This window comes from Anser anser (genome assembly GCF_964211835.1).
Source record: "Anser anser genome assembly, chromosome: 3".
NCBI lineage: Eukaryota > Metazoa > Chordata > Aves > Anseriformes > Anatidae > Anser > Anser anser.
Window position 1 is genome coordinate 44,615,324 of NC_139722.1, and position 26,353 is coordinate 44,641,676.

The 26,353-nt window shown below is 40.2% G+C and overlaps 1 protein-coding gene across 7 annotated transcripts in view; it reads right to left on the reverse strand.

Annotated features, from left to right (window-relative positions):
• The window catches only part of FBXL4 (F-box and leucine rich repeat protein 4), a 53,903-nt gene extending 29,311 nt beyond the window's left edge, over window positions 1–24,592 (reverse strand). For 4 of the 7 annotated variants that reach the window (XR_014581220.1, XR_014581221.1, XM_083828049.1 and 1 more), the window contains exons 1-5: window positions 24,431–24,592; window positions 19,310–19,481; window positions 17,909–18,498; window positions 9,554–9,899; window positions 2,258–2,502 (exon numbers count right to left, since the gene is read on the reverse strand). Coding sequence is in view for 4 of the 7 variants with exons in the window: in XM_083828049.1 (XP_083684175.1) it covers window positions 2,258–2,502; window positions 9,554–9,899; window positions 17,909–18,417 (1,100 nt within the window). In the remaining 3 variants the exon portion in view is untranslated. Of the gene's footprint in view, window positions 1–2,257; window positions 2,503–9,553; window positions 9,900–17,908; window positions 18,499–19,309; window positions 19,482–19,839; window positions 24,228–24,430 lie in introns of those variants that run through there. The other 3 variants (XR_014581219.1, XM_083828048.1, XM_083828046.1) reach the window with 2 other exon arrangements.
• Window positions 24,593–26,353: the final 1,761 nt, after the last annotated feature.

Consider the following 26,353-nt stretch of genomic DNA (forward strand, 5'->3'; position numbering starts at 1 on the left):
AAAAGAGGTTCTGCAAAAGTCAAATGCCTGTTATCTATTGAAGATAAGTTATTCTGGTTTTAGCATTTTCCTGATTTTATATTGTAGCAATTTATAGTGTGTGTGAAGTTATTTATAAATTTAATTTAGAAAATAACTTCCACCCCCCCCCCCTTCTCCTCAAATGGAGGAATATAGGCTGGCCTTAAAAATAACATAATGGAGCTCTTCAAAACAACTTCTACATCTCCATTTAAGTGGCTTGACAGCCATTCATGGTTGTTTATACAGCAGCTTATCACAAAATGGATAAACTTGAAGTATTGGAACAAGCAATTTAGGCTAGTTTGAACTCAACCTCAAGTTATGAAACAACTTTTTATCAAGTAAATCCAAAATAAAAGACACAGCTTGTTACTCCACAGGACACCTCGCTGCCTTACTGAAAATTTCCTTTGCAGGAAGAGAGATGAACATCAATACCAGGTTCAATACCAAGTAAGAGCCAAAAAGGATGAAGAGAAACCAGCCAACTGATTCAGAAACATTCATGCAGTAGGCAGCAAGAGAAGATTTTACACTAATAAATGTAGTCATACATGTCCTCTACTATTACACGTAGAGACAAATATATAAATATTTCATTTCTGAAAAGGACAATTACAATCTGAAAATGTGAGCAAGTTTTTTGGAAGACGTAAGCAGTTAACTGATAAAACAAGCAACACAGTCTCCCCAGACAACTCTCCAAACTCAGGCCACATGAGAAATGTCTAAAAGTCCAAGAGGAAAAACTGTGGGAAGTCATGACTAACATGTCCTGGATCCTGCAATACCCACATAATGGTGATATAATTATTTTAGAACAGCTGACTTCAAGTCAGGGCTGCTATTACATCAGCAGTGAAGTTAAAAAAAACACACGAATTAGTTAAAAGGTATTTTAAACTAACTGGAAGCCAGATATGCCAGAATTGCAAAATTTGTAGTTCTCTGAGCTTGGACATTCATTTCTTTTAATACCGCACAAAGTTTTTAACGGCACTGCACATTTAAAAAAGTAATTAAAATGGTCACACTAAGTTTTCAAAAACACATTTAATAGCTACACATCAGAAAGCAAACACTTCATGACATCAAGTTCTCAATTAAGTTTACATATTTATTTTCTGCATAATGTATCTGAAATCCAAATTTAGGAGAATTAGCAGAAACATTTGTATCCCGTTCAATTAATTGATGTTTATCTCCTTTTTCTACCAACAAGCACAAAAGACCATAGCATAGGGCTCTTGGATTATACTGTAAGCTCTAGAAAAAGGAAATGACAAAGTATTTCTTCAAATCGTTTTACTACCCCAGGGAAGGCACCCAGGCACCAAAGGAAAGACAACATTTGAATACTTTTTAGCCTTTTCATTCAAAAAAGAAAGAAAAGCTAAGAATTTATGGGTTAGATATATTAAACATTTCTGTTTTTCAATCTGTCAAGTTCACCTGCCATTGCTGATTAACTTAGTTGAAGCAGCAATTTCTGTATAAATGAAATGCGTTGATAGATGCTGCTTAACTGATGCAAACAACCAAAAGAGCAAGAAATTATATGTTAAGGAAGCAGAGAACACAGCCATTATACAGAGAAGAATCCCTGCGTATTTGCTGCTTTAATAACCTACAGCATAGTCATATTTTCAACTCAGTGTGAAGATGTACTTGCAAACCCCCTGTTTCCCAACAGGACTAGTGTTTTAAATCATTTTTATGAAAATATTTGCATTTACATTGCACTCCAGTGATTACTTAGGACCCATACCTTGTAAGCATGCACTGTAATCTGTTTATTACTGCAGCCATTCTAATACAGTCCTACTGATGACTCAATCTGTATGTGGAACAACTGCAAAGGTTTTCTTTCTAAGATAGACTTTCTGCAGCTAAGCTGTCATGGAGTCTTTCAGAATTCCAGAAGAAAGCAAAACACTGCTCCCCCTGGAAGATGCCTCTCAGTCACAGGCAGTTTGAAGCATGCAAACTATATGCTGAAACAACTTCTGCTTCCATATCTAGTACCTCTTAATGTTTTAGCTGTTTGGTTTTTTTGTTTGTTTGTTTGTTTTGTTTTTCTCTACATAACAACAGTTACAAGCTTTACAGTAAATCAAAGACATTTCTTGTCTTTTAATAAGGTTTCAATCATTTTTCAATCACTTAGTGACAAACCTGTGCAGCAACTCCACAACGAGAGCTTGTCAAAATACTTCGTACATTTAGCACTGACCTGCTAAATCCAGAAACAGAAATGGCTCCCCTGTTTCCAGTCCAAGATAAATTCAGCCACTGGATGAGAGTGCAGCGAGACTGTAGGTATTCCAGAGAGGTGTCATTAATCCTCGCCCAGTAAGGTTGTAAACTGAGATGAATGTACTGCAGAGGATCACAGCAATGTTGATACAGTAGCTTACAAGTCTGTGCTAGTCTACACAGGTCTGGTACTGTAAGGTGACTCAAAATCAACTGGATGAGCTATATTAAAAACAGGAAAAAAAAGTCAGATGGTCATATAGCACTTGAAATGCTATGGCAAAACTGCAATGGAATAAAAAAAGTGTTCTAACTTCAAACAAAAGGATTCTTTTTATTTTTTATTTTTTACTTAAAAAGTAACTTCTCAAATAAATCATTGATTAGCTATTAAATAGGATTGTACTGCCTTCTCAATTTGACAACATATTAAACAAGAAAGGAAAAAGCAGATCAGCATATGAAAGTGACAGGAAGCTTTCAAATTAGAAGTTTTTTTTACCCATGCTAATTTAAACAGTGACATATATGTAAACACTATGTTTACATCTTTCCCTTCACAATGTCTGCACTTCCATTGATCAGAACACTGAATTGGCATCCTCTTTCTTCTCTGGATTCAGCTTTAAGATGGTAGCATATCTGCAGAGTACATGAAAATCATACCATGTCCCAGTTTCCCCACAACTTGAATCAATTTAAGATTTATTCCTCTGCTCTAAAAAAAAAAAAGTGTTTTGATTTCTACCTTAAATTTTCTCCCATCCGTGCTGGACTATGCAACTAGATAAAAATTTCAACACATTCAGATCTTCCTTTATGAAGTAATCTCTTTCTTGCTGTAATATTTTGAGAGCATTTCTGTTCTATGCCAGAGTCGAATCTGAAATGCAAAACCCCTTTTTACCTTTATCAAATTGAATCATCTCAGCTTCAGAATAACCACCAGCCCTTCTCACTAGCTCCGCTATATACATTTTTTAATGAGTTATCTCACACTCGGAAAAGAAGAAATATCCTGTCTCCTATCACGCTCTGGTTTTCCTTCTAGAGAAAGATTAACAAATACAGAAACACACACAAATACTCACTTTTGAAAATAACAAAATCCTGCAACAAAAAAAAAAACACCCTCCCGTAGCTTAGATACCTGAGAGAAGACACCTGAAAAATGAAATCTGAAAAGTAATGTTTACTTTACTGTGGCTGCCTTTAACAGCTGTAAGCACCTGCACTCAAGTTGTGTAATTAGAAGTGAACAAGCACTTTCAAGCAGAGTAGGGAAAAAAAACTCTGAAATGAAATCAGTGAATCAACATAAACAAAAAAAAAATAAACTGAGGAGAGTCCTGTGGCCCTTTCAAAATACCATAATGTTTCATTTTAATTTGTTTAAATAAGACAAAACCACCAAAAATTGTAATAAATTGCCTGACATAAAACCAAAGTGAAGCCTTTTTCCAAGCAGACTGTACTTCTACAGTACCAGTTTATGCAGCTAGCTTCCACCTTCCCTCTTCCCCTCTACTTTTGGAAGAGAAAAAAAATAAGTAAACAATTCAATTTCCTGAAAAGTGAAAAGTGTTACTTCCTACTCAGCTCCAGATTTAGTATTTGGATATCAAACACTCCACAGATCTACATGCTCTTCAGAAATTTAACATAAAATCCAATGCCAAAACATTGTGCTTGCATATACTCAAGTTTGTCTCAAGCTTGATTTCAAGACTTTCCTCTTCCCTTCTCTTCTCCTCCATCTTCCTTGCCCATAAAAACACTCCTGGCTTTTTACCTCTGCCTCAGCTTGATACTGTGAATCAGAGCAGACATTTCAATGTAATAGCAATGAACTGCATATACACATCACAGTTAACAAATTATAATCAAAGTTTGCTCCCAACTGACATTTAGGTTGTCAGCATTTCAATAGGAGACGCATCAAACTAGGAGCTAATGTAGATATGATCCTACGTTGATATTTTGATTTTTCCTTTGCTTGGACTTTTGCTTTGCCTCAGCTTAAAACACAAACACTGTTTTGGCTTTGCAGTAGGATATACCTAAACACATACACATTTGTCTAAGATCACCTATTAGCTTTAAACAATTTTCAATATTCTGAAAGACACTTTCCAACTGTTTTGCAATCTTTCAGATATTCTGCATTCTGTAAGCCAACTAAGTATTTTGTATTTTCTCCCTCAGATTCGTCCAATATTTATTAGGTTTTCTAAAACAAACAGCTCAGCAATGAAGGCTGCACAGTTAGCTAAATTTATGTCTACAACTAATGTGGTGTAATAAATGTCTCATACAAAGCAACACAAATTGTGTTCAACAGAAAATAAAGTTACTTTGTGATTTCTGAGCAGTAAAGATAATGGTGAATAAAACTATAAATGCCTCACCAGTGTTCCTTAACACTAACTGATGACTATAATGAGTACTTTATAACATAGAGGACATTGCAACCCTACCCTACCCAAGATGAAATATCTAGAATGAAAAAAATGAAATATCACTATGAAAATGAAGTATTTTTTCTTGCTTTTGATTAAACAAATATAACAGGTTCCAAATCTACAGGCTAATAACCATTAATCGCTATTAGTCTGGACTCTGTCAGAAATGCACTATTTAAGTAGGTATATCCTAGCATAAAGTACAACTTGATACCATTGTGAGTATGCGACGTGATGTGCTGTACTGTGTTATGCTGTGGTCACGGTGATTCTAAGAACACCACAGAACTATCTGCTTTGAAAATTGATCTCACAACATTACTTCCTGCAAACAACTGTTTTTACTCTGTACTTATGAAAAATTACTACAACTATTGTTTCACTTTTTTATAAATCGTTCAGTCAAAACAATGATCACTGAAAAACAGAGGGGAAAAATATAGCTAATTTAAACACTGATTGCCTTTGATAGATCAAAAATCAAAATAATAAGAAGTACTTTCTCGCATTTCCAGGAGAAACACTGCACATACTCAGTTTTAGAGATCTGATGAGATCAACAGATGTTGGAGATAATATCTAAAAACTGGAGGCTTCCAAATCACTATTTGCTGAGTTGTGGAGAATTACAATGTACAAATTCAGAGCACTATCTGCACACCAAAAGGATCCTGAGTCTTATCTGATCTGCCTTTTTTTTTTTTTTTAATCACCACCACAGTCCTTCATTGCAACACCTTAAACATTTACATATATTTTGAATTATAAATTCAAAAATACAACATCTTTGAAAAACAAAACAAATCTTACCTACTGCATCGAAGTTAGCTTGTAAGCTCAGACAGGATCCCCATCACACGCTTCAATGCACAGGATAAAAATTAACCAAGGCTACAGCTTCTAGTACTACTTACCAACCAGGAAGATTTTTTTTTTTTAAATATGAACTGTGGCAAGCAATAATCACTTCAATCCAATAATATACTTTATTTAGCTATAGTATGATAATGTAGAACTTGATGTGGTCAGAAGACAGCCCTCTAATACTAGTCAAACCTAACATTTCTGCGCTATCAATTTCCTCCCTCAATCTTTCTATTTGAGCCCTTCCAATGTGAAAATATGTTAGCCTAAACAAACTAATTCAGTAAGACTCAAATTACTTGTAATTTTTTGTTCTGCAACTAGAGCTGCCACAGCTTAGGCTCTAAATAATTAGAACTGCTATTATGACATGCTTCGATAAAGGATGAAGGGTACATGCACAAAAAGGAAAAGAAAGAAGGCAGGAAGTAGATAATAAACATTCTGTGGCTTTTGGTATTCCTCAGCAGAGTTTAAAAAAACGTAGTCCCTAGTTCCACCATCCCATAGCTTACACCAGCAAATGCATACACACTTAATAGCTTATGTGAATACATGAAGAGAGGACCTTGCAACTCTTTTCCAACATTCCATTTAAGTCTCCCTTTTCTTCATCCTACCCACATAAAATGCTTCGGTGGAATGGGCTTTACAACACAACAGCACAGGCTCTGATCTTCTCAGCAATGAAAGGCTGTGAAGGTTTTAACCCCCTTCTTGATTCCAAGAACAGAAAAGCATCATACTGACCACCTCCACAAATTATCAAGTCTCCAGGAAGGCTAGGGCTGTAGAGCTGTCTTCTCCATGTGCCGTTGCTCAGAGCCATGTCTGCTACGGCAACTGGCAGTACATTAGCCACTGACCGAAGGGAACCTTGTGCCACATGGTTATCAGCCATTAAAGCAGCTTTTAAGACCTTGCATGATTCTCAATCCAAAGAGAGGCATAAAATGTTTCCAACTATCTAAAAGACTACAAATATTTGTTCTGGAAAGATGCAAGAATTGTGTGATAAAAATGCTCCTTTTTATTGCTTTAGTTCTTCTAAGCATCACTTCAGGGATGTATGTCTTACATTTAAGACCAATTTTCCTGGAATGTAAGTGCCAAATCCGTATCTAGTGGTAAAACTCACTTCCCCAGTAGACAAAAACAGCTCATAAATGTTTTCGGCAGATTCAGGAAAAACTGGCTTCAAGGAATGATGAAAACATCACTTATACCTTTTGGTATTGAAAATTTATATCAAAAATATATTTTGGACTGCAGCATGCAGGATTTCTCCTGCCTTTCCTCCAGAGGACAGAAGTTCTTGGTACCTGAGTATCTTAGTGAGTCTCACACTGCACAACAGGTATGCTGTGGCAGGTATTTCTCCAATTTCTTGAAGGCTTGGTTCAGGCCTTCAGGTCTCAAGCATGCCTGCAAAGATGACTAAAACTAAGGCCTTACTCATTCCACTTTACAAGCAATGCAAGTTGATCAAAGATAATGAGGAGAAAGACAGACAGGAAGAGGCTCCTAGAAAATCCTTACTCAAATTTAAGATAATTTTGGAGAACAGATGATGAGAGCACAAGTACTCCACAGCTACTAAGGATCTGTCAACACTGCCCATGAGCACGGAAGGAATATTCTCTCAACCAGCTCATCACTTTCTTCTAAGGAATTCTACACCCCAGGAGGTGAGCATTATTCTCTTGTTGGCAGAAGCTAACTGGACTATAACAACGTTTTTAGAGCTCACACTGCAGCAATCAATCCTGAAGAGCAACATAGATTATGCTTTCATAGACTACAGAATTTTCAGAAAGACACTGAAGGCAAAACAAGGACTGGAAGAACTGTCGTCTACTTCAAGATTAGCATAGAAGGCCATTCGGCTTACATATTTCGTGAATTATGTTGGGTAGAATGAAGAAGCCTGAAACAGTCAGCTCAAATAAGAAACAGCCATGTATGAATACTAAGGACAGTTGCACATTCATAATCAGCATGAGCCTACAAGAAGAAAATTTTTTCATGTAATGTGTCATAATCAAAATTGGAAGGAGTTGGTGGTTTCCTTACTTCATTACAGAATTCAAACACTTCCAGAAAAATCTGACACTTGTCATTCTTGAAGACAGCATGCAGAGTACTGCTCCCATATCAGATGAGATAAAACACTGTCATACTACAAAGCACAACATTTTTGTTGTTTCAATACCCAAGCATTCCATCTGGATCAAGAAAGCAGAAGACTGGGACTGCTGCTGTCACAAAACCAGTCCAGAAATACTCCTTTGTAGTTTTCTGATAAGTATTCTAGCCATTCAGGTTCTTTAAATCAAAGCAGAATAAAAAAAAATGTGCTTGGTATTGATAGACCATATAAATGCATTCATGAAACCAAACGTTAAAAAATTGATTAAAAAAGGTAGCTGGTACACAAAAAGGAAAGCAGAAAAGCACAATAGGGCACATGGAGGCAGGAGTTCAAAGGAGTAACAGGACTACACATTATAATTACATACACTATAATCTTGATAATCTGTATAATTGTGCATAACAAAAGTAAGATTAATCTCGGATAGGCCTCTGATAGGCAGCTATATTACAAAGCAGTTTATCCAGTCTTTTCAAACAAGACTGCCCAGATTTGAATCAAGTTTTCCCTACAATTAGTGTTGTTTGAATGACAAACAAAGATTTCAAACACATTTACACATTTTAAGATGTTCTAGACTCAACTACGCCCTTGCATATGCAGAAAACTACTTTCTTTACTTCAATACAAGCAGCAACAGTGAAATATATTTACTATATGGATTCTGTGGAGGAAGAAAACACTAGTGCTAAGTCACGATGAGGATGGTATCCTCATCTGTTATTCCACTGTAGCAACAACAAATAAGCCCTCAAGAACTGAAAGAAGCTTTTAAAAGAAGATAAACACACAGAAGATAGAGAGAATCGTCATATTCTTGTCCTCTTTCCAAGCAGAAGAAAAGTCCTGCAGGTTACTAGAGCACACAGGCACCCAACATGGCCTTCACGTGCTGAGCTAGGGAGCTTAGAAACAAAAGACATAATGAAAACAAAATACTGTTGTGTTAGATCACATATTTCTGAAAATGCCCTGCAATCAGTGACAGTATCTCTCACCACCCTCCTTCGCTTTCACAAGTGAAACTGATTCAAGCCAAAAGCACCGTGAGCAGTGAGCATTTGATATATTACCTCAGAAAACAAAAACTGGCTTCTTTTGCCAGACTGCAGCAGCCTAAGGGGTAGGAACAGGTCCTGAGGTCTGACCAGCAAGTAAAGACTCCTCTCCACTACATGCAAACCCAGTTTATTTCTGAAGAGGTGAAGGTGATCATCTCTCCCTTCCTGCTCTATGATACCAGTCTCCGTGAACGTCTACGCTCCAGTAAGTTTCCAGGTCAGCACTCAATGTTCAGCAATCATATTTCCAGCAGTTCCAGGTTTTTGTAAGAGATCAGGAAAAGAAACTTTAAACCAATAAAAGGTTTGGAAGCAAAAATAATTTATACATTCTTTTTCCATTTTTCCCTATAACATCATTGTCAAATATAAGGACTAAAAATTACTTGTGTCTGTACTACTGGAAAACTAGTGGAAGATTCTAAATTCAAGAGCTAGAAGTTTAAGGCTAGAATAACTGGCAAAAAAAAAAAAGTACATCGGTGGAGGGATTCCTGAGAAGTAAATGTGGTAACAATGCATACACCAGCAAACTGACTTGTTAATATCCACCCACGGAAGTAGACAGACTATCATAACTCAGGCATAACTATACTGTAACTGCAGGAGACTCACAAAAGAATGCAAGGAACTGTAACCGAAAAAAATAACATTCTTGGTCAGTACACTGCATACGGCACTTTTGCACTCAATTATTAAAAAACTGTATTGGAGTATAAACATGCTTTTCTCACCTCATAAGGCAGCTTGTCAAAATACCCATTAGTCGGCCATTCCCTGAGGGTAACAATGCTGAACTGTTTGTTAAGAGTGTCCATTCCACAGCCATACTTCTCTTCATCCTCATCTTCATCAATATCATTCATATCAATCATGGAAGTCTTCAGTGAAAGCACAGGTTTCTCTTTCACGCCGTGTAGTACTACTGCATCTAATTCAGTGTAATAGTCCAGAAGAGAACTGTTCACTTCCACTCGAATTAAGTTTGTGGGGAAGTTTATTTGTTTGATACAAGGTGTGAATTGCCGAGCCTGGGGACCATTCACTTTTGTAGGTGCCTCGGACCAAAGGATTTCCCATCTGTGGGAAAAAAAAATTGGGCACAAGTACGGGATTAAGATAAGTGTAACTAAACCAATTTCTGAATACAGAAGAGTGCTTTTGTCAGAAGTATTCAGAAAGCAAGAAACATGGTTGAAAGGCAAGTGAAAATTGTTACATTTTTCCCTAGCCTTGGTAAATATCCAAAGAATGAATTTACCAGGTCACACTACTTCATAACCGTGGCATATTTTCTCTGTATTGCTAATTAACAAAACAAATGGTACATTCATTGCCATGCACTTGTGTTAGACTACTGTTATACACACGTTCCAACATTTCACAGGTAAGGTTATTGCAACAAATGGACTGAAGATGTCTTGACAATGATCGTATGTTAGTACGCAGGGAACAGTCTTGTCAAGCAACTCAAATACAGTCAGCCAACCTCACAAGGTTTTCACAAAAACACAAAAGGGAAAAAAAAAACCACAGCTCTCATTCATTCACATCAAAGAAGTCCAAATTGCAGCATTAACAAATCCTTTTTAAAAAAAATCACCTGTCCTTTATCTAACCAGGTAAGTAAAATACCATTTTTAGAAGCATTTCATTGTCAAATTATCTTATTAGTACAATGTTACGGTTAAATATCAGAGAAAATAGGATCTTCAGATCATCTTTAAAAGGGCCTTTTGAAAAGAATATTAAAATTTTGAAACCGATAAACTAAAATATTTTTATGTTCTTTGTTCCAGTGACAGAAGAAGGTTCAGTGCATGCACAGAGCTTCCAAACATACATCCTCACTTGTACACACAGACCTCAAATCTCTTCCAGTAACTGACAGCGAACCCTGCTGCCAACTGAGTAATCTGGAGAATCAAGTCTTATATTCATTAGGTCTTGAGTGCTCCCAAGCTTGTCAAAAGGCCTGAAAACAGAAACATGCTCTTTATATGTGCATCGGTCCTCATCCAGTGAGTGGATTTTAGAGGTCCTTCAGTCACTGATACCCATCTTTTCCTCCCCTCTTCCTCATCCTCAAGTTCAGCTGATTAGCAAAGAAGGAAGCCTCCAGCAGCCACTGGCCCTTTGACGTTACACTTAAAGCAATCTCCGAACCCTCCCTGTGCAAAACCCAGACACTTCCCTATCTCTTCCACCTTTTCATATCAGCCTGGTCCCAGCTTCAAATATGCATCTCAGACTGTCTTATCTCACAGGTCTCAGAGACGCTGGGTCTGCTTCCTAGTACCTCAGCACCTCTGCTCCCCGTAACAGATGCCACTACTCTGAGCTTGCAAGTGCTGTTCAACACTAACATGTACTGCAGAACACACAGGAAAAACCAAACATGCTTTGCTTTCCAGATCCGAATGCCTAAACTCTGGCCATCATAACAGAAAGTAAAACATATAAAAGGACTTCCATTAAACATAACACAGTATAAATAAGCCTTAGAAGCTTGATATTTGCTCACATTTCAAGGATAGGAAAATTATTCCATATTGGCTGAAACTTCCATTTCACAATGGACGTTTTCAGGTAAGCACAGACAAATTTTCCTATCCTACATCATGCCACTCTCCATGAATACCTTACAGAAGAATAGGAGGCCTGAAGAAGTCTTCTGTCAAAGGAAAAAAAAAATACAATGAACTAAAACCAAACATGCAGGATTGGAGAACATACGGAACGTCAGCAAGTACCAACACACTAGAGTGGACACCTCTGCCATAAGGTTAAGAGTTTCTTTTTTTTTTTTCTGAAACTTACACTACGAATGAAAATTTCATTAGTTTAGGAGATGAATGTCAACTCATGGAAAAATACAACAGATCTAGTCCCACTGTCACACCCTCTTCCATAGGTCGATGCCCTAAGCAAATACCTAATGTTGGCATTGCACATGACCTTTCTTGAACACACCCAGATCACCACCTGATATTTTTCTTAGACACTTTCATATACCCACTCAAACCATCCTGAGGGAAACTCAGGACTGTATTTTCATTAATTAACACACACTGTACCATCAACTTTTAACTGAACATGTCTTAGTTACTGACTTCTCCTTTGGTGCCCTGGAGAAAGGATTAACTAGCAGCAGCACTGGAAAAAAAATGCATCTGCACGCCTACATTCATCAAATTGCAAAGCAACAACCTCCTTCAGCAAGTACTGCCTTCAGCTCCCAGCCTTTGTAATAAACTAGAGAACAGTAAATGAAAGACATAGCAGCACTTTTCACAGTCTTGTGAAACTCCATGTTACAAACCAAGTGCTGGTGAACAACAAGGCCAGTGACTATTTTCCACTGTCCTCGTCATACTGCTTTTTTCATCAACAGCCTGCAAATCATTCTCTGAAGGAGTCAGCCGCTGGTTTAACTGGAAAGCCTCAAGTCCACAAAGTTGCTTCTGACGTTATTCTCTCCCTTGGTGGCACCACACAAAAAAACAGGCCATAGTAATTGCTCTGGGTCAGGGTTGGTATATTCTTCCCTAGTGTAAGCAATCTCTTAATACATCCGCTGCTGCAACTGGAAGTGGTCTCTTCCTCTAGAATCTATGTATCAATGTACCTTGACACTGAACAGGCTATATGCAACCTAAATGGGAGAAAAGCCTCTATACTTGGAAATGGATGAAAAAAATATTTCCAAGAGGCTTCAGTAAGAACTGCATTTCTGCTGTTCTGGAGTGTTTTTCATTAAAACCATCCGCTTCAAAACCCTTTGGAAGAAAGGCATTTTGACAGCCAAGTTCTGGTCTGAGGATGTGTATCTTATTATCTTCACTAATAAGGCTGCCTGCATTTGTTCCAAACTTAAGATCCTCCAGAATCTATTTAACCCAAGACAAAAAGAAATTGAATCCCAACAAATACTGCTTTTTTATTTTTTGTTGCTGTTTGAAAGCTTTTATGCAGAAAGGCAATAGCTATGATTATGTCTGAGTAGAACTAGTTACTTCCCAAGAAAATATATAAGAAAGATCCTTTGGAAAAGTGGCTCCTAGTACAAGTAAATCAGATTCTTCTCCTGTGAGACAAGATTAAACTGTCTGCAATCTACTGAGAAGACTTCTTGCATTATAAAATTGAGATTGGGGTAGAAAGTAAAGGAAGCGGTACATGATCCTGAAGCACAAAAAATAAGTGCCCTTTCCCAAGAAATTCACAATTGAGTTGGCTACTGACCGTCACTTACCTGTGACGGTCATCTGGACAAGAGAAAGACCTGTTTTCCCTGAAGATGTTAAAACAAGTTATAAGTAAGGATGCAAACGGCTAGAACTTAAGTTGGGTGTTAGACATAGGTGAGATACAGCCCTGAAGGTCCCTTACCACACTCTAATGTGTTGATAGTATTAGCAGTGTTTTGGGTGCATTCCTCCAAGGTTCACAGGGAACAAAAGGCAGAGCAGGAAGAAGCATCCAAATGTCACTGTCTACAAGACAGAGACCCGTAAGACCACACTACATTTCCAGTTTTACTCCCTTTATCAGAATGGGAGACTTATTTATTTGTTTAATCAAAGACGTCTGCCAGCAAAGAAATCTGCAACATTCCCATCTGGATTTGGCTTTCAGAGACAGAGCCTATTGCCTATATACAATGAAATTCCTAAAGGAAGGAGAAGCAGCCCTTTACTTCATCTCTCTTCCTTAGCTTTCTCTTCTGGTTGCAGTGGCTTTACAGCCTTCAAGGCCTTCAGAAAGAGGCCTCACATGCAGCTAACACAGCTAAGCCTGAAAATACTGAGCCAGGCTGTTCGTCTACAAAATCAAACTTGGAATTTTGTTCAAAAGAGCATCTAGCAATATTCTAAACAACATGAAAAAAATAAGTTAAAAAGACGTAAATGGCAAGACTACAGAAGGCAGAATGGTGCCACTGGTAGTTCTGGAACTGCTCCCAGCCAGTAAAATAATTATCGTCTCACCTTTGAGAAACAACCTATTTAGGATCTGTAGAAAACAAGCCGGGGGAGGGGAGGTGGTTCAAAACAAGCAAACAACAACAACAACAACAAAACACAAAATATCCCAATCTACTAAAGAAGCAATCATTGCATAACAGTAAAGACATACTGTGAAACATCACCCCAAGTACTGCCACACATCCCAGATGAGTTAGGAAACTGTTTTTGGAGCTTTTATAAAAACACATGAATGTGGTGTCACTATAAGGTACACAAGATAAGAGAAACTGTCAAATTAAGTTAAAAAAAGACCGTGACAGAAGAACAGGGACCATTTTTTCTTTTATATTCCAAATTTAAAAATCAAAGTTATTTTTGTAAAAGGAAAAAGTTGAAAAACTTTAGAAAAAAATTACTTCTGACTTGAAAGCTCCCATTTAAACGCACACAAGCTCTTACTGCCTGACAGCAGCTAACAAAGTGTTAGGAGCATCAGAGCGTTTCAAAAGGGTTGATACTGAAGAAGCCATTAGGGAATTGTCATGAATAAACCTTCTGGGTGGATGAGGAAGAAAAAGAAAAAAAAAGAAGAAAACACTGCCCTCATCACAGAAGCTAGTTAAATCCTATCCATCAGTCTAATACACTAAGAGAAACAAAACACGAGGTCTCCTCCTTGGTTGGGCCCAGCTCACGCCACTATCAGCTGCGGTGCCCCCAGTACAGCTGCGTGGAGCTGCCTCTTCTGCAGGCTGAAGAGGGACCCACCACCTTTGCTACCAAGCCCAGACCAAACATTTGCACGTATTGCAGTACAAAACCTACATGCTCGCATCAGCATAATCATGTAGTGTCATCTAACAAAAAAAAGAGGGATTTCTTCACTACAATATTCCCTTAATCTCACTTCAGTAATTTTTGCTTGGATTTTCTGCACTCAGCTAATTCGTTTAAGAAATTTGCACATGGATACTAACATACGGTTGTATATAGTTTTAAGAAATTACCAAAACTAAAAATACTTCTCACCAGCAAAAGTATGAGTAGCACTAATGAAAAGCACAAAAACGTCTCCGTGTGTAAAGATGCATGCTTCTCTGATATTTATGATTTTTAAAAGTTGTTTTATGCAGAGGTGAGTGATATGTTTTCTGTTTTTAAAGCAGCACAAGATGACAGAGAATAATCAATTCACTGGAAACTGTGGTTAAACTACAATGAAAAAACTCAAATTAGCTGAGGAGTTTAAGCATTAGTTAGGCAGAATTACATTCCAACCTGAAAAATAATTTAATGCTTTCTCCCACTCAATGACGAGCTGATCCCACCTGTAAAAAAGACTTGAAAAAAAGCTGTGATTGACAGAAATATCCAATTCACCACCACCAGAGGAACCCCACTAAAGACCCTTTTCTGAACACATGCATAAGTCATTTTTGGCGCGACTGAAGTACAGAACAAGCAACAGAGCAACCTGCAGGCCAACTATGTGGGCTATAGGCATTTTCCTACAAGGATATATAAAATACCTCTTAAGCAAGAACTGTGGTACACCAAGCCATCACAGAGCCTCTTGCGGGTTAGGAGCTTTTGCACACAGCAAAGTCTTGCATGCGCTGATGTTTTAAATACTGCGCAAAAAAAAAAACCATCCAGCTGGCATAGTATAATCCACTAAGCAGAACGTTTTCACTAAACATAACATTTAAAGAAGTCTCAGACTTCTTCCTCTCACAACAGGTTTGACTCCAGAATTTGGCCTCCTTTTTATTTCAAAGTACAAGCTGGTGAAAAGGACCTTTTCTAATAACCTGCCCTTTCTGTGGTGGTGTTCAGAAAGAAACAGACCAAGAGCCAGCAAATAAAAACCTGTAAATGCTGGTTGGTTTTAGGTAATCAGGTGATTTAAAAGCATCACAACAGTCAGAAAGAGGAACACAAGGCTCTAAAAGCCCTCTGAGTAACTGAGGCATAGCCTCCTAAGGAAAGGAAATGGTGTGGTAGTTCAAGTTCAACACGTCTGTCAAGCACTGAATCACCTGAGATTATCAACAGCATTCCTACTTCCAGAAAGTTATTCTTAGTTGACATCTCAGATTTTTTTTGGAAGGGAAAACAGTGGAAATTAAGCAGAAGAGAGGACAGATTCTTGTAACTCTTCATATTCCCCCCTATAGGTGAGCAAAAGGAAGGAGAGAAAATACTGCATACATCATGTGGAGAAAGGGTTACCTCCCGCTACGGATAAGACACATTTGTATCTTTCAGAAGTAGGAGACAAAGGAAAGGTGCATCTGCAAACAGCCAACTCCTACTGAGGAAAAGTACAAATCCCTCTAGCACTTCCCTAGCAGCAAGAGCAGAAGTTACTGAAAATGTAGAACGGATAACTGGTTCCAACGCTCGCTGAGACTGCTAGCCTTCTAAACAAAAATAACACTAACCTAGGTAAGCAGAACAGAAAATACTTCTGTCTACAAAGAAAAGCAGGGTCCTACAGAGATTCCATCTGTTCTTATGAAAAAGGGGAAGTCTGAGCTCTCAGTCTAACCACATTTCAAGAGGATAAAGAACATCCTAAAGTTTTTTTAATGAGTATTTTCTCTTCTTTTAGCTCTCTGAACATTTTTCTTTATTTCTAGTGCACCTTACTAAACAGCTCCTTCATTTAACATTTCTTAAGCTTTTTTTTTTTTTGAAAACTTATTGGTCTTTACTCAAAATTGGGAAAAGTTATTTGTGTTTTATGAACCAACAACTACATAGGCATTTTTTTAAGACATCATTGGCTTATTTTTCAGAATTATATCCTTGCATTGCACTGCAGCATACTATCTTCTTATGTTATGAAGTTACAGAAATAATGTCTACATAAATCTGCACTATATTATCAAACAAGTAAAATTAAAGTTCACAGAACAACTGACCAAAAGTCATTTCACATTAGGTTCTAAGTTCAGAAGTCTTAAAAGCTACCTTCACCCACACAATCCTATAAATAACTTCTGTATTAGCGCCAAACGCATTCCTACTTCCTAACATAGGCCTATCGTTATTAGCTCGACCTATCGCTGCTCCTCGAATTCAGACATTTACTTTAGAGCTACACAGTATCTATTCATTAGCGAGCTGTAAAACAAACTTACTAAACAGTAGATGACACAACCACACAAAACAGATTCATTGAGAATTCTTAATACATACAAAACACCTGATTTTCTAATGTTTACAAGAAAACATCAATTGTCTAGTATGCTGAAGTGTGCCTTAGGCATACTTTGATTGCATATACCGATAGCTAATGTTTTTTCCCCAACTCTGTGCTTTCATGGGTTCTCTTTCTGTTTCTATTTCCACACCTCCTCACGATGAGCTTCCTACCTCGCTTACAGCATTTTTCTTCATCCTTTTACTATTCTCCAGGTCCCCCTCTTTCCTGATCCCTCGCCCCCTAACCAGAATGTGATCAGGAGTTCTTACTACCAGAAAAAACAACAGGACCAAGTGGGCTGCTTTTCGCCTGTGGAGCAAATAAGATCAAGTGCTACTCACACTCTTTGATTCAACCAAAAATAAAGATCAGACAAATGGCATCACCTTTTGTCTGACCATTCTCTACTTCTGGTTTTGGCCTCATTTCCAAATGGATAAGTATAGTGCCCAATTCTAATATATATATACACACACAACGTAGAGCACGCAGAGAGAAGTTCATGGCTACTTGAGACAGGACGATAGTGCAGCCACAAATCCTCAGTCTTCTGGACAATTTTCCTTTCTTATTGGAGAAAGAACTCAGAACTGCCATTTCACAAATGATTTTGGATATACATAATTACTGCTCATAAGAATTCCAACACAAAAAAAAACCTCTCCTTACTCAAATTAAATTTCATATAAGGATCTGCATTAATTCATGCTACAAGAAGAAAAATCCACATCTCTTCAAAACATGTCACCACATTATTAAATTCACACAGAAATAAAGAAAACGTTAGTTGGTCAAAATGAAATACAGAAATACTAAGAAGCAAAGTTTGCTAAACAGCATTATTTGTAGTATTTAACATTTTAGAGAACAGAGGAGTACTCTAAAGTACAGAGAAAAGGAAAATTTACCTTACTTCAGCTGGGGGGTTTTGTGAGTAAGGATTTGCAGAGCAAGCCAATATCCGAACTACAGCTCCAGGATGATACGTTTCCAGAATGTGCACTGCGGTGGGATAAACTTGCTCCTCAAAAGCGAGTTCCACATAGTCCTGGCTGCAGAAGGAGGTGGGCGTCCTCTTGAAGGGCAGTCGAGCACTAGGACAGTGATCCCACCAGGTCCCGTAAGTTCGAAACACAGCCGTCTGAGTAAAGTCACCGGAGCTAGGGTACACGTTTGGTATACCTGCTAAATTCCACATGGTATATGACATGCTGTTTTCACTACCATAATGGGAGCTGAAATCCAACACTTCTTTGGCATACTGAACTATTTCAACATTGATAGGTAAGGCCCGGGTGTTCGATTCAATAGCCCTCCGGCTGTTCATCTCTCCTCTCGTAGCTGTCCTAGCTCGGCGCCGAAGGCACATATAGTAAAACATGCTCAGGACTGTTAACATGGGAAACACTGGTGACATCTAGATACGACTTACGAAGCTGCAAAAGGTCAGGAGTCCTTTATAAGGTGCATTAACTGCTTGTGGTGTTTTGCAAAACTGCTGACGAAACAGAATGAATAAACAGAGTGAGCAGATGAAACATATCTTAAAACACAAACTTTACTCTTTTGAATATCCTCTTAAACAATGTACTGCTACTAAAACATTAATAAACTATCACATTTTATGACAATTATTTATTTGTAGGCTACTAAGCATGGCTTCCCATTTATTGAATTTAAAAGAGAATACTATGAAGAAATGTTAACCGAAACTAACCCTCAAGTAGCAGTAAGACTAATAGTTAAAATAAGCATTGTTTTCTGGGACTTATTGAGAACAAAAAACATCTTGTACTGACTCATGAAAATAAGTATAAAATGACATCTAGCCCTTGCAGTAAACAACTGTTGCAGAGTTTGTGATTAACTACAGTTAATTGTAATGATGATAATCTGCAGTATACTTTTAAAACAATTAAAAGAAAAGTTCTAAAGAAAGTACTCGGATACGTGGACAGGCTGCAGCAATACACAGCTCAACAAAACCTACGTCACTTCACTGCTTGTATTCTGCAGCAAGACTGCTCCCAGTAACCAAATTATTTCATTTAAAGCTAGCTCAAGTATTATCTAGACTATAAGGTCGTCTGGAGAGCAAATACACTCTTCAAAGACAGCTTATGTTGGAAGTTGGACAGCTACTCCAGTGAACTGTTTCCTCTAATTTGTTCCCATACTTTGTGAATGGCTTTTAGAGTGAAACAAAAGAGCTTTGGGCATTAATCTAAACTAAAAAAAAATAAAAAAATCCCAGTCTTCCCCATACCAGTACACTAGCCTGAATGGTTTCACAAAAATATTGTCATTACCCTTTGAAGTTGTCCATGACAGCATTAACCAATGATTGAAGGGTCACCAGCCTCCTGAAGGATGCTCACAATTCATTAACAGTATCATCTTCCTTTAAGCCACACAACAAAGTAAGTCTTCAGAAGAGTACTGGCATCAGAAGCAGAAGTCCCCGTAGAAAGCATTTTAATTCTGGTAAGAGAAAATATTTTAATTTATGTAACAATTCAGTTATACACAAGATGTACTAGATCTGCACAGCCATCCACCCTGAAAAAAATCAGCACAAAATGTACTAATAATTAAAGACATCAACCTGTTTTACATGGCCTAGATTGAATCACAAGTAAAAGACAAACCAGCAGGTTTAACTACTAGAAAAAGGCAAGCTATATATGAGCCTCTTTATACTAAAGTTTTCTATTTACAATGGTAAAGAAATATTTATAGCTGAACATTTTTTTCAGGACACAGAAGTGCTGTATCATATTCCCTGCTAATAGAGATCCTCTTACATACGCTTGTCCCATATTTAGCAGCCACTCCATACCTGCGTGATGCAAACAGTCAGATTTACCCACACACAGCAGAACCGGGACCGCGTTCTCTGATTTCTGCTGGCGGTACATGACGCACCCGGGCAGTAACACAGCACTCCAGAATCATCCCCTCCAGTACGCCGACTGTTTCTCTGCTGGCCTCCAGATTAGCTTGTTTGCCAGCTCCACTAGGAAAAACAGGGAGCAGCGCCTGTAACCTGTTACAGGCCAGAACAGGGATGACGAAGCATATCTCAGAATAGAATAAACACGTCTCCAACAGCCCTTACTGGAGCTGCCGGTTAGTTTACACTAACCAGCATACACTTACATACCACAGTGCGTATCCTGTGGTAACCACTGAGCCATCAGCAATGACTCTCTAATAGCAGAAGATGCATCAAACAGCAATTAACACGATGCCTCTCATTGCCTGGGAGACAAACCACCTTATTTACCATTCGAAATGGGTACACATCGGGCCGTACCTTGCAGATCTTTTGAAAGCACAAGTTTAAACTATGATAAATAAATAAGCAAGATGGAGAGGAATCAGAGTGGCATTTGTATGCCTAAACATAAGTCCACTGTGCATATTCCTTGGGTAACTTGCTTGTTTCCCATACTCACAAAACACACATACAAACCGCTCTCGCCGTTTGAACGCTGTCAACACGGCGCATGCAGTAACAGATAAGGCAGGCTGCACTATGCCGTCCTCTTACTCATGACAGCGAGAAAGTTTCCTAATGAAGTGTTCACTTCTCACTTTCTTGCCTCCTCTATTATTAGCTTTTTGTTTAGTTCCTGTCCTTCATTCAGTTTCACATGTTGACATAGCTGTCAGCAACATGAATTGCTCCTGACATTCAGTGCAGGAGGAAATGCGTAAGATGGTATTCGGGATTCATTTTAAGCTCTGCTGGAATGCCAAAACCAAATAATGTCACATTTCCCCCAAACACCCTGTTGAACCATCTTTTAGAAAAGGCACTGGGAAAATAGCAGCAAATTCCCCAACCTCTTCCTCTAAAAGAACAATTAAAACGATAACAAAAATAATAGGTCCCCTGCCCACGGCAGAGGGGTTGGAATTAGATGATCTTCAAGGTCCCTTCCAACTCAAATAATTCTATAATAATAATAAAAAAGATGTTTTCAGCACAGAGCTGCCATAAGATGTAAGTGAAGATTACAAATACCTTCCTCTTCTGCTTTTCCCCCCTCTTAAATGAGATCTCTTTGTAAAGTGTGCCAGCAGACATTAAACTTCAGCAAGTTTCCTGCCGTCAAGCCCTGGCATCACACTTAGCCCAGGGCAGCCACAAGCCCAAAACTCAAAGCTGCACTGATTCAGACTGTTTGGAGCCCACTCCACGCGACTCAGGGCTTTACAGAGCTCAGCTTCCAGAGCCACTCGGCTGGGCTGCATCATGAGCGGGCGTGAATCACCGACCTCACATACCACTTGTGCCCTACGTAACTTCACACCTGCACTGAAGACTCGGAACTTGCTCCGAGCCCTGCCCAGTGCTCTCAGAGCCCAGCTTACTAGGAGCAGCACCAAGCGAGCCACACTCTTGTCACCCCAACTCAGAGCAGGGTGACCGCCCGCTGGCTCGAGGCGACTGAGGAGCCAGACGCCAGGTCTGACACAATGAGTAAATGCCAACCACGTGCCAAGTTCCCCATGATCAGGAGCAACACTTCGGTTGGGTCATTCCTCCCCACCAACCCGAATGATTTCCATCAAGTTCTTATCAGACTTACAACCTTGAGACAGACATGGCTTTGTCAATCTTGGCTGTCATCAGCCAACGGGCTCAAGTTGAGAAGTGGGAACAAACAGGGAAGAACATACAGCTGTCATAAAAACATGTCAGTCTGAACAATACAAGTGGAGGAAAATTACTTGTAAAGAGTTAAAAGTTAACATAGGATTTAGTAGCTTATAAAAGCAGGAAAGAAGGATGAATAAGCGTTAGGACTGCAATACAAATAGAAACCCTTTTTTCTGGCATTTTAAAAGAAGCATTAACACTTGTGTGGAGTTAAAAGACCAATGAAAAACCACTGAAGAGTTTGAAAGACGATTAGCTGGTGAAAGAACTACACTAAATATAGATAAGTAGGGCTAGATGATGTGGAGATTTGTTCAGGAACTACCACAGGTCAACGTGACTTCCACTTAAAGGGATCCAACTTTGCAAATGTAAAGATGCAGACTCAGGCCTATGCAAAGCATCAAGATAAACACCTCTGGGGCAATGCAAAGCTTACATGGAAAACTTTTTCTTTCTTTCTTCAAACTGATTGATTATTTTTTAAGAAACCCATTTGGGCCTATGCAGCTATACCTTCCAATCTGTAGCACTCCTGTTGCACATTATTCATTCTTTTGTACAGACATAATTATGCCAAACTGAAGCTTAATAAAGGTTTCTTTTAAATGTATCACATTAATAAAGGTTTCTTTTAAACGTACCTTATTATCCTCCTCCAAAGCAGCAGCATACTATTTTTTTTTGCTTTCTTTCATATCATATACTTTTTCAAGATACCATTACACAGGCGGGCATGGTGCTACTGCACCATGGACCACCAGCAGTCGGATGAGCAGCTCAGCACCCTGAACCAGCTCAGCTTGGCTCGCTGCCGCTTTGGGTGAAGCCAGCACTAGCTCAGAGCTACTTTCTTTCAAAACACATCACAATCCACATGTTTTATTGGCACTTACAACCTCTCCTATCCAGATCATTACTTAATTGACAACCGTTTCAACGACGTGAGGAAACTTCCTTCTTCTACATGACGAACTCTTCCTCCCGTCTTGCTACACATGCAGAAAGCCTTCTGAGACTGTAATTCACTATTTCCTTTCTTCAAACACTCCTTGATAAAGGAACATGTCTAATGGCTTCTCTACATATTTCATTGGAACAGGCAGTAACTAAACAAAAGTATTCAAGAGCCCTAGATCTCTCTGGACTACTTTACAACTTTTTGCAGGGTGTTTATGTACACAAATCCATTGTCCAGCTTCCAAGTAACCCATCCTGTTCAGCGTTATTGTACTTATTTAGTTTGGTTATTTTTGCAAATTCAACTTCCCAGCATTCGGTTTTCTCCCGTAAGTGCAGAAACAGGGCACACGAGCAATACGTAGTTACTCACCAATCAGAATGCTACAAAAACGTGGGAAATACACAGAAAAATAGCGAGGGTTGGAGGGGCTGCTGAGTGAAGGATGAGTGTAAGAGACATAACAAGTAACATATTATACATAGGAATAAAAAAATGAAGATGGCATATTTCATCCCTGAGCCATCCCTACCAATATACATGTTAGAGAAGAGTTCGTACTGTTTCAAGAGAAGCAAATGCTGTATCTAAAAGTCACACATGCAACAGGTTTGAGTTTTAAAGCCAGAGAAGTAGCAACTCCTCTTTACACCAGCTCTGCAAACCCCATGCTTGGGAGTACCACGTAGAGTTTCCTTTCATGTGACTATAAAAGAAACAGCAACATTGATAAGTTGCAAAAGACAAAATTTATAGATTATGTTATCTCTGAAGAAAGATTAATGCAATTAATAAATGTGTCTCAGGCAAAAGACTGTCAATGGGAAATAGGTTAATTATCCTTACATGTTAATGCACAGAAGGAATACTGGAACCTTACATTAGAGGCCAAAACAGTATTTTTACCACATTAGCATCTCTCGCTGTTAATTTTGTAGATTATGCCAATGTCTACACTCAGCTTGTTGAAGTGATGAGCTAGTATCAGTTAAAAATGAATAAGCTCTTATGGCGCTTAGGCCCCACTTGCTGTGCTTCTTCGTGGGACATGTTCTGGCTGTGAGACAGAGCCATTTCACACGGGGGAAACTTCTAAACCTGCACCTTGGGACGCCATGGGATGTTAAGCAATTCAAACTATTTAAAGCCTTGTTTGTCTTGTTGTCATGAGCACCAAAGCCTCCCAAATCCACGCTTTTCAAATGACTTCAGTGGCCGCCTCTGCCTTGCAGCGAGGCCCAGACCTGACGCGGCGGCTTTGCACCCAGGTTCCAGGCAGACCACCGTCACCTGGGCACCGGCGGGGCGGTCAGGGTGCCCACCGCCTCCTGGAGCTGGCCCACGGCGCCGTGCCCCACCGCGTGCAAGCCGCCAGGCAAGGCTTTACCAACGCAGCTCCTACACGCGGCGCGAAGCCGCAGCGCTGTGCCACCGCGTTTATGAACGCCTGCCCCTCCGGCCACGCCGCAGCCCTCCTCTTCTTGCAGGAAATAAGAAATAAAAACAACCCCGGACCAGCCCCGCGGCCTCCCTTAGGCGTAACCGGGCACAAGCCCGGCACCCCCGGCGCCCCGCCCGGGCAGCGCCCCCCCGACAGGCGCTCAGGGAGCACCCCCGGGCGCCCCCCTCCTGCCCCTGCCCCTGCCCCCTCCAGCCGCCCCCCGGAGCCCCGCGGGCACGCAGCAGGAGCCGAGCCCGCCCCCCGCCTGCCCCTCCCGGCCGCAGACGCGAGGCGCCAGCCCGGGGAACCACCGAGCCGCGGCCCCAGCAGCCGCCCCCCGCCCCGCACCGGCCCCGTACCGCTGCGCAGGGCGAAGCCGCCGCCGCCGCCGCCGCCGGAAGCCCCGCACGGCCGCGGAGGGCGGGCCGCCGGGAGGGGCGGGGCCGCCGGCTGCGCCTGCCCGCGCCGTTACGGCCGTTAACGGGCGGGGCGCTGAGGGGAGCGGCGGGGTTCCCCCTGCTCCTTGTTCCCCCGCCAAGGGTTTGTCGCAGGCGGCCTGCCAGCGCGGTCCCGGCCCGGTGGGGCGCTTCCCGCGGTGCTCTGCGTGCCGGTTTTAATTGATGTTAACGAGCGCGCTCCAGCGGGTTGCGGCGCCTCTCGGGTGCCCGGCTGGCGTGGTGCGAAATGAGCGTCACGGTCGGCTTCCGTGCTCGCTCGTTTGATACGCATGCCCAGGCGTTCGTGCTTTCTGACTCAATGCTGTTTCCTTCTCAGGTCCTGTGGTGATTACTCAAACCGCCGTCGGTCCCCCTAGGCTCCTCAGTCCCCAGCGCCGCTCCGCTTTACGTGGTACCGGGGAAAACGCGTGGTAAGGGTGTGCCTCGCCACAAGGAACCCCCTCGGCACCCCTTATTTAATCTTTTACAAACAGTGACTGACAGAAACCTGCAAAACCTTAGAAGCACGTTTTCTTAATTTTCTGCCGGTCCTTAAGCAGTACTACTTTAAGCTACAGGAACATTAACAGTACGACGTCAAACTTACACAAGTGTCACCTAAAGTCATGTCAGTGTGTGCACTGCCCTGATACATTTCACGGCAGGAAATATTGTTGCTGACTTTGACCAGGTGTTCAGAAAACTCTAAAAATACAAAAAAAAAAAAAAAGGATTTAAAATGTTTGCTGTCTAAGGTACTTTATATATAATGCTTTAACACAAGTTCTATAACCGTACAAAAGTTTCCACATCTAGAAATCTAGGATAGAAGGCTTCCCTGCTGCTAACTGGCAAACAGGCCACCGCACAACCCTGCTTTCCACAGACAGACCTGCCAGGGTGACTCGTGTATAGGCCTCTCATACACCCATCTGTACGCGTGTGCACATGCAAATACATAAATACATATGTTGCATGCGTAAGATGCCACTGTACCATATACGCTCATTTTAAAATAACATCATAACACCAACTTTTAGGGCATTTCTTCTGTGGAAGAGAAGGGCATGCTGTTCAGGTTCTAGGGCACAATTTATCTGATCCATTCGAGACTTCTACTTTGGCACAAAATGTATCACCAAGGAACAGGAGCCTAAAAGTCTCAATTCCTGGCTATAATGAAAAAGCAGACAGCTAGTTCAAATATCTGGTCAAAGGTCTATGTTTGGCTAAATCGTTCATATCCAGTGATTATTTTAAGGCTGCAGTGATACTGAGTTCTCTGTTAGTGCAGAAGATAGAAGAATATGAAATTTTTTTTCTCAGTCCACTCATCCACTCATCCGAGATCCAGCTCACATCCTCACAGCTGAAAGATTCATCATGTTCATCCTAGGCAGATACATCTTATTTAAATTTAGCTTTCTGAAAGTTACATGTTTGATCTGGTCTGCTAGGCACATTCTGTGATCCATGGGGAGACAGCGATACCTCCAAGTGTTTCAGCCTATTCCGTTCATTCCTACAATAGATGCCTAAGAGATAGGGAAGATACCACCACCTTTGGGAGCTGCAAGCACTTAGGGCAGACCATCCCAGGCTTTCAGACAGCAAATAGGACGTGCTGTTTGTGAACACACAGTTACGAGGCAAGACCGATTACAGAACCAACTTCACTGATATTCACAAAGGTTGCCGAAGGGCAGGTAATGTTTTGAAACTAAATGGAGGCTGGTGTTTATTAGAGGGAACAAACAATATTGGGTGACAGGGTCCTTTTTGTCTATGTTGCTGTCTCAAATTCTAGCTATCACCCAAGACAAGTGACTAGGTCTTGGGTCACAG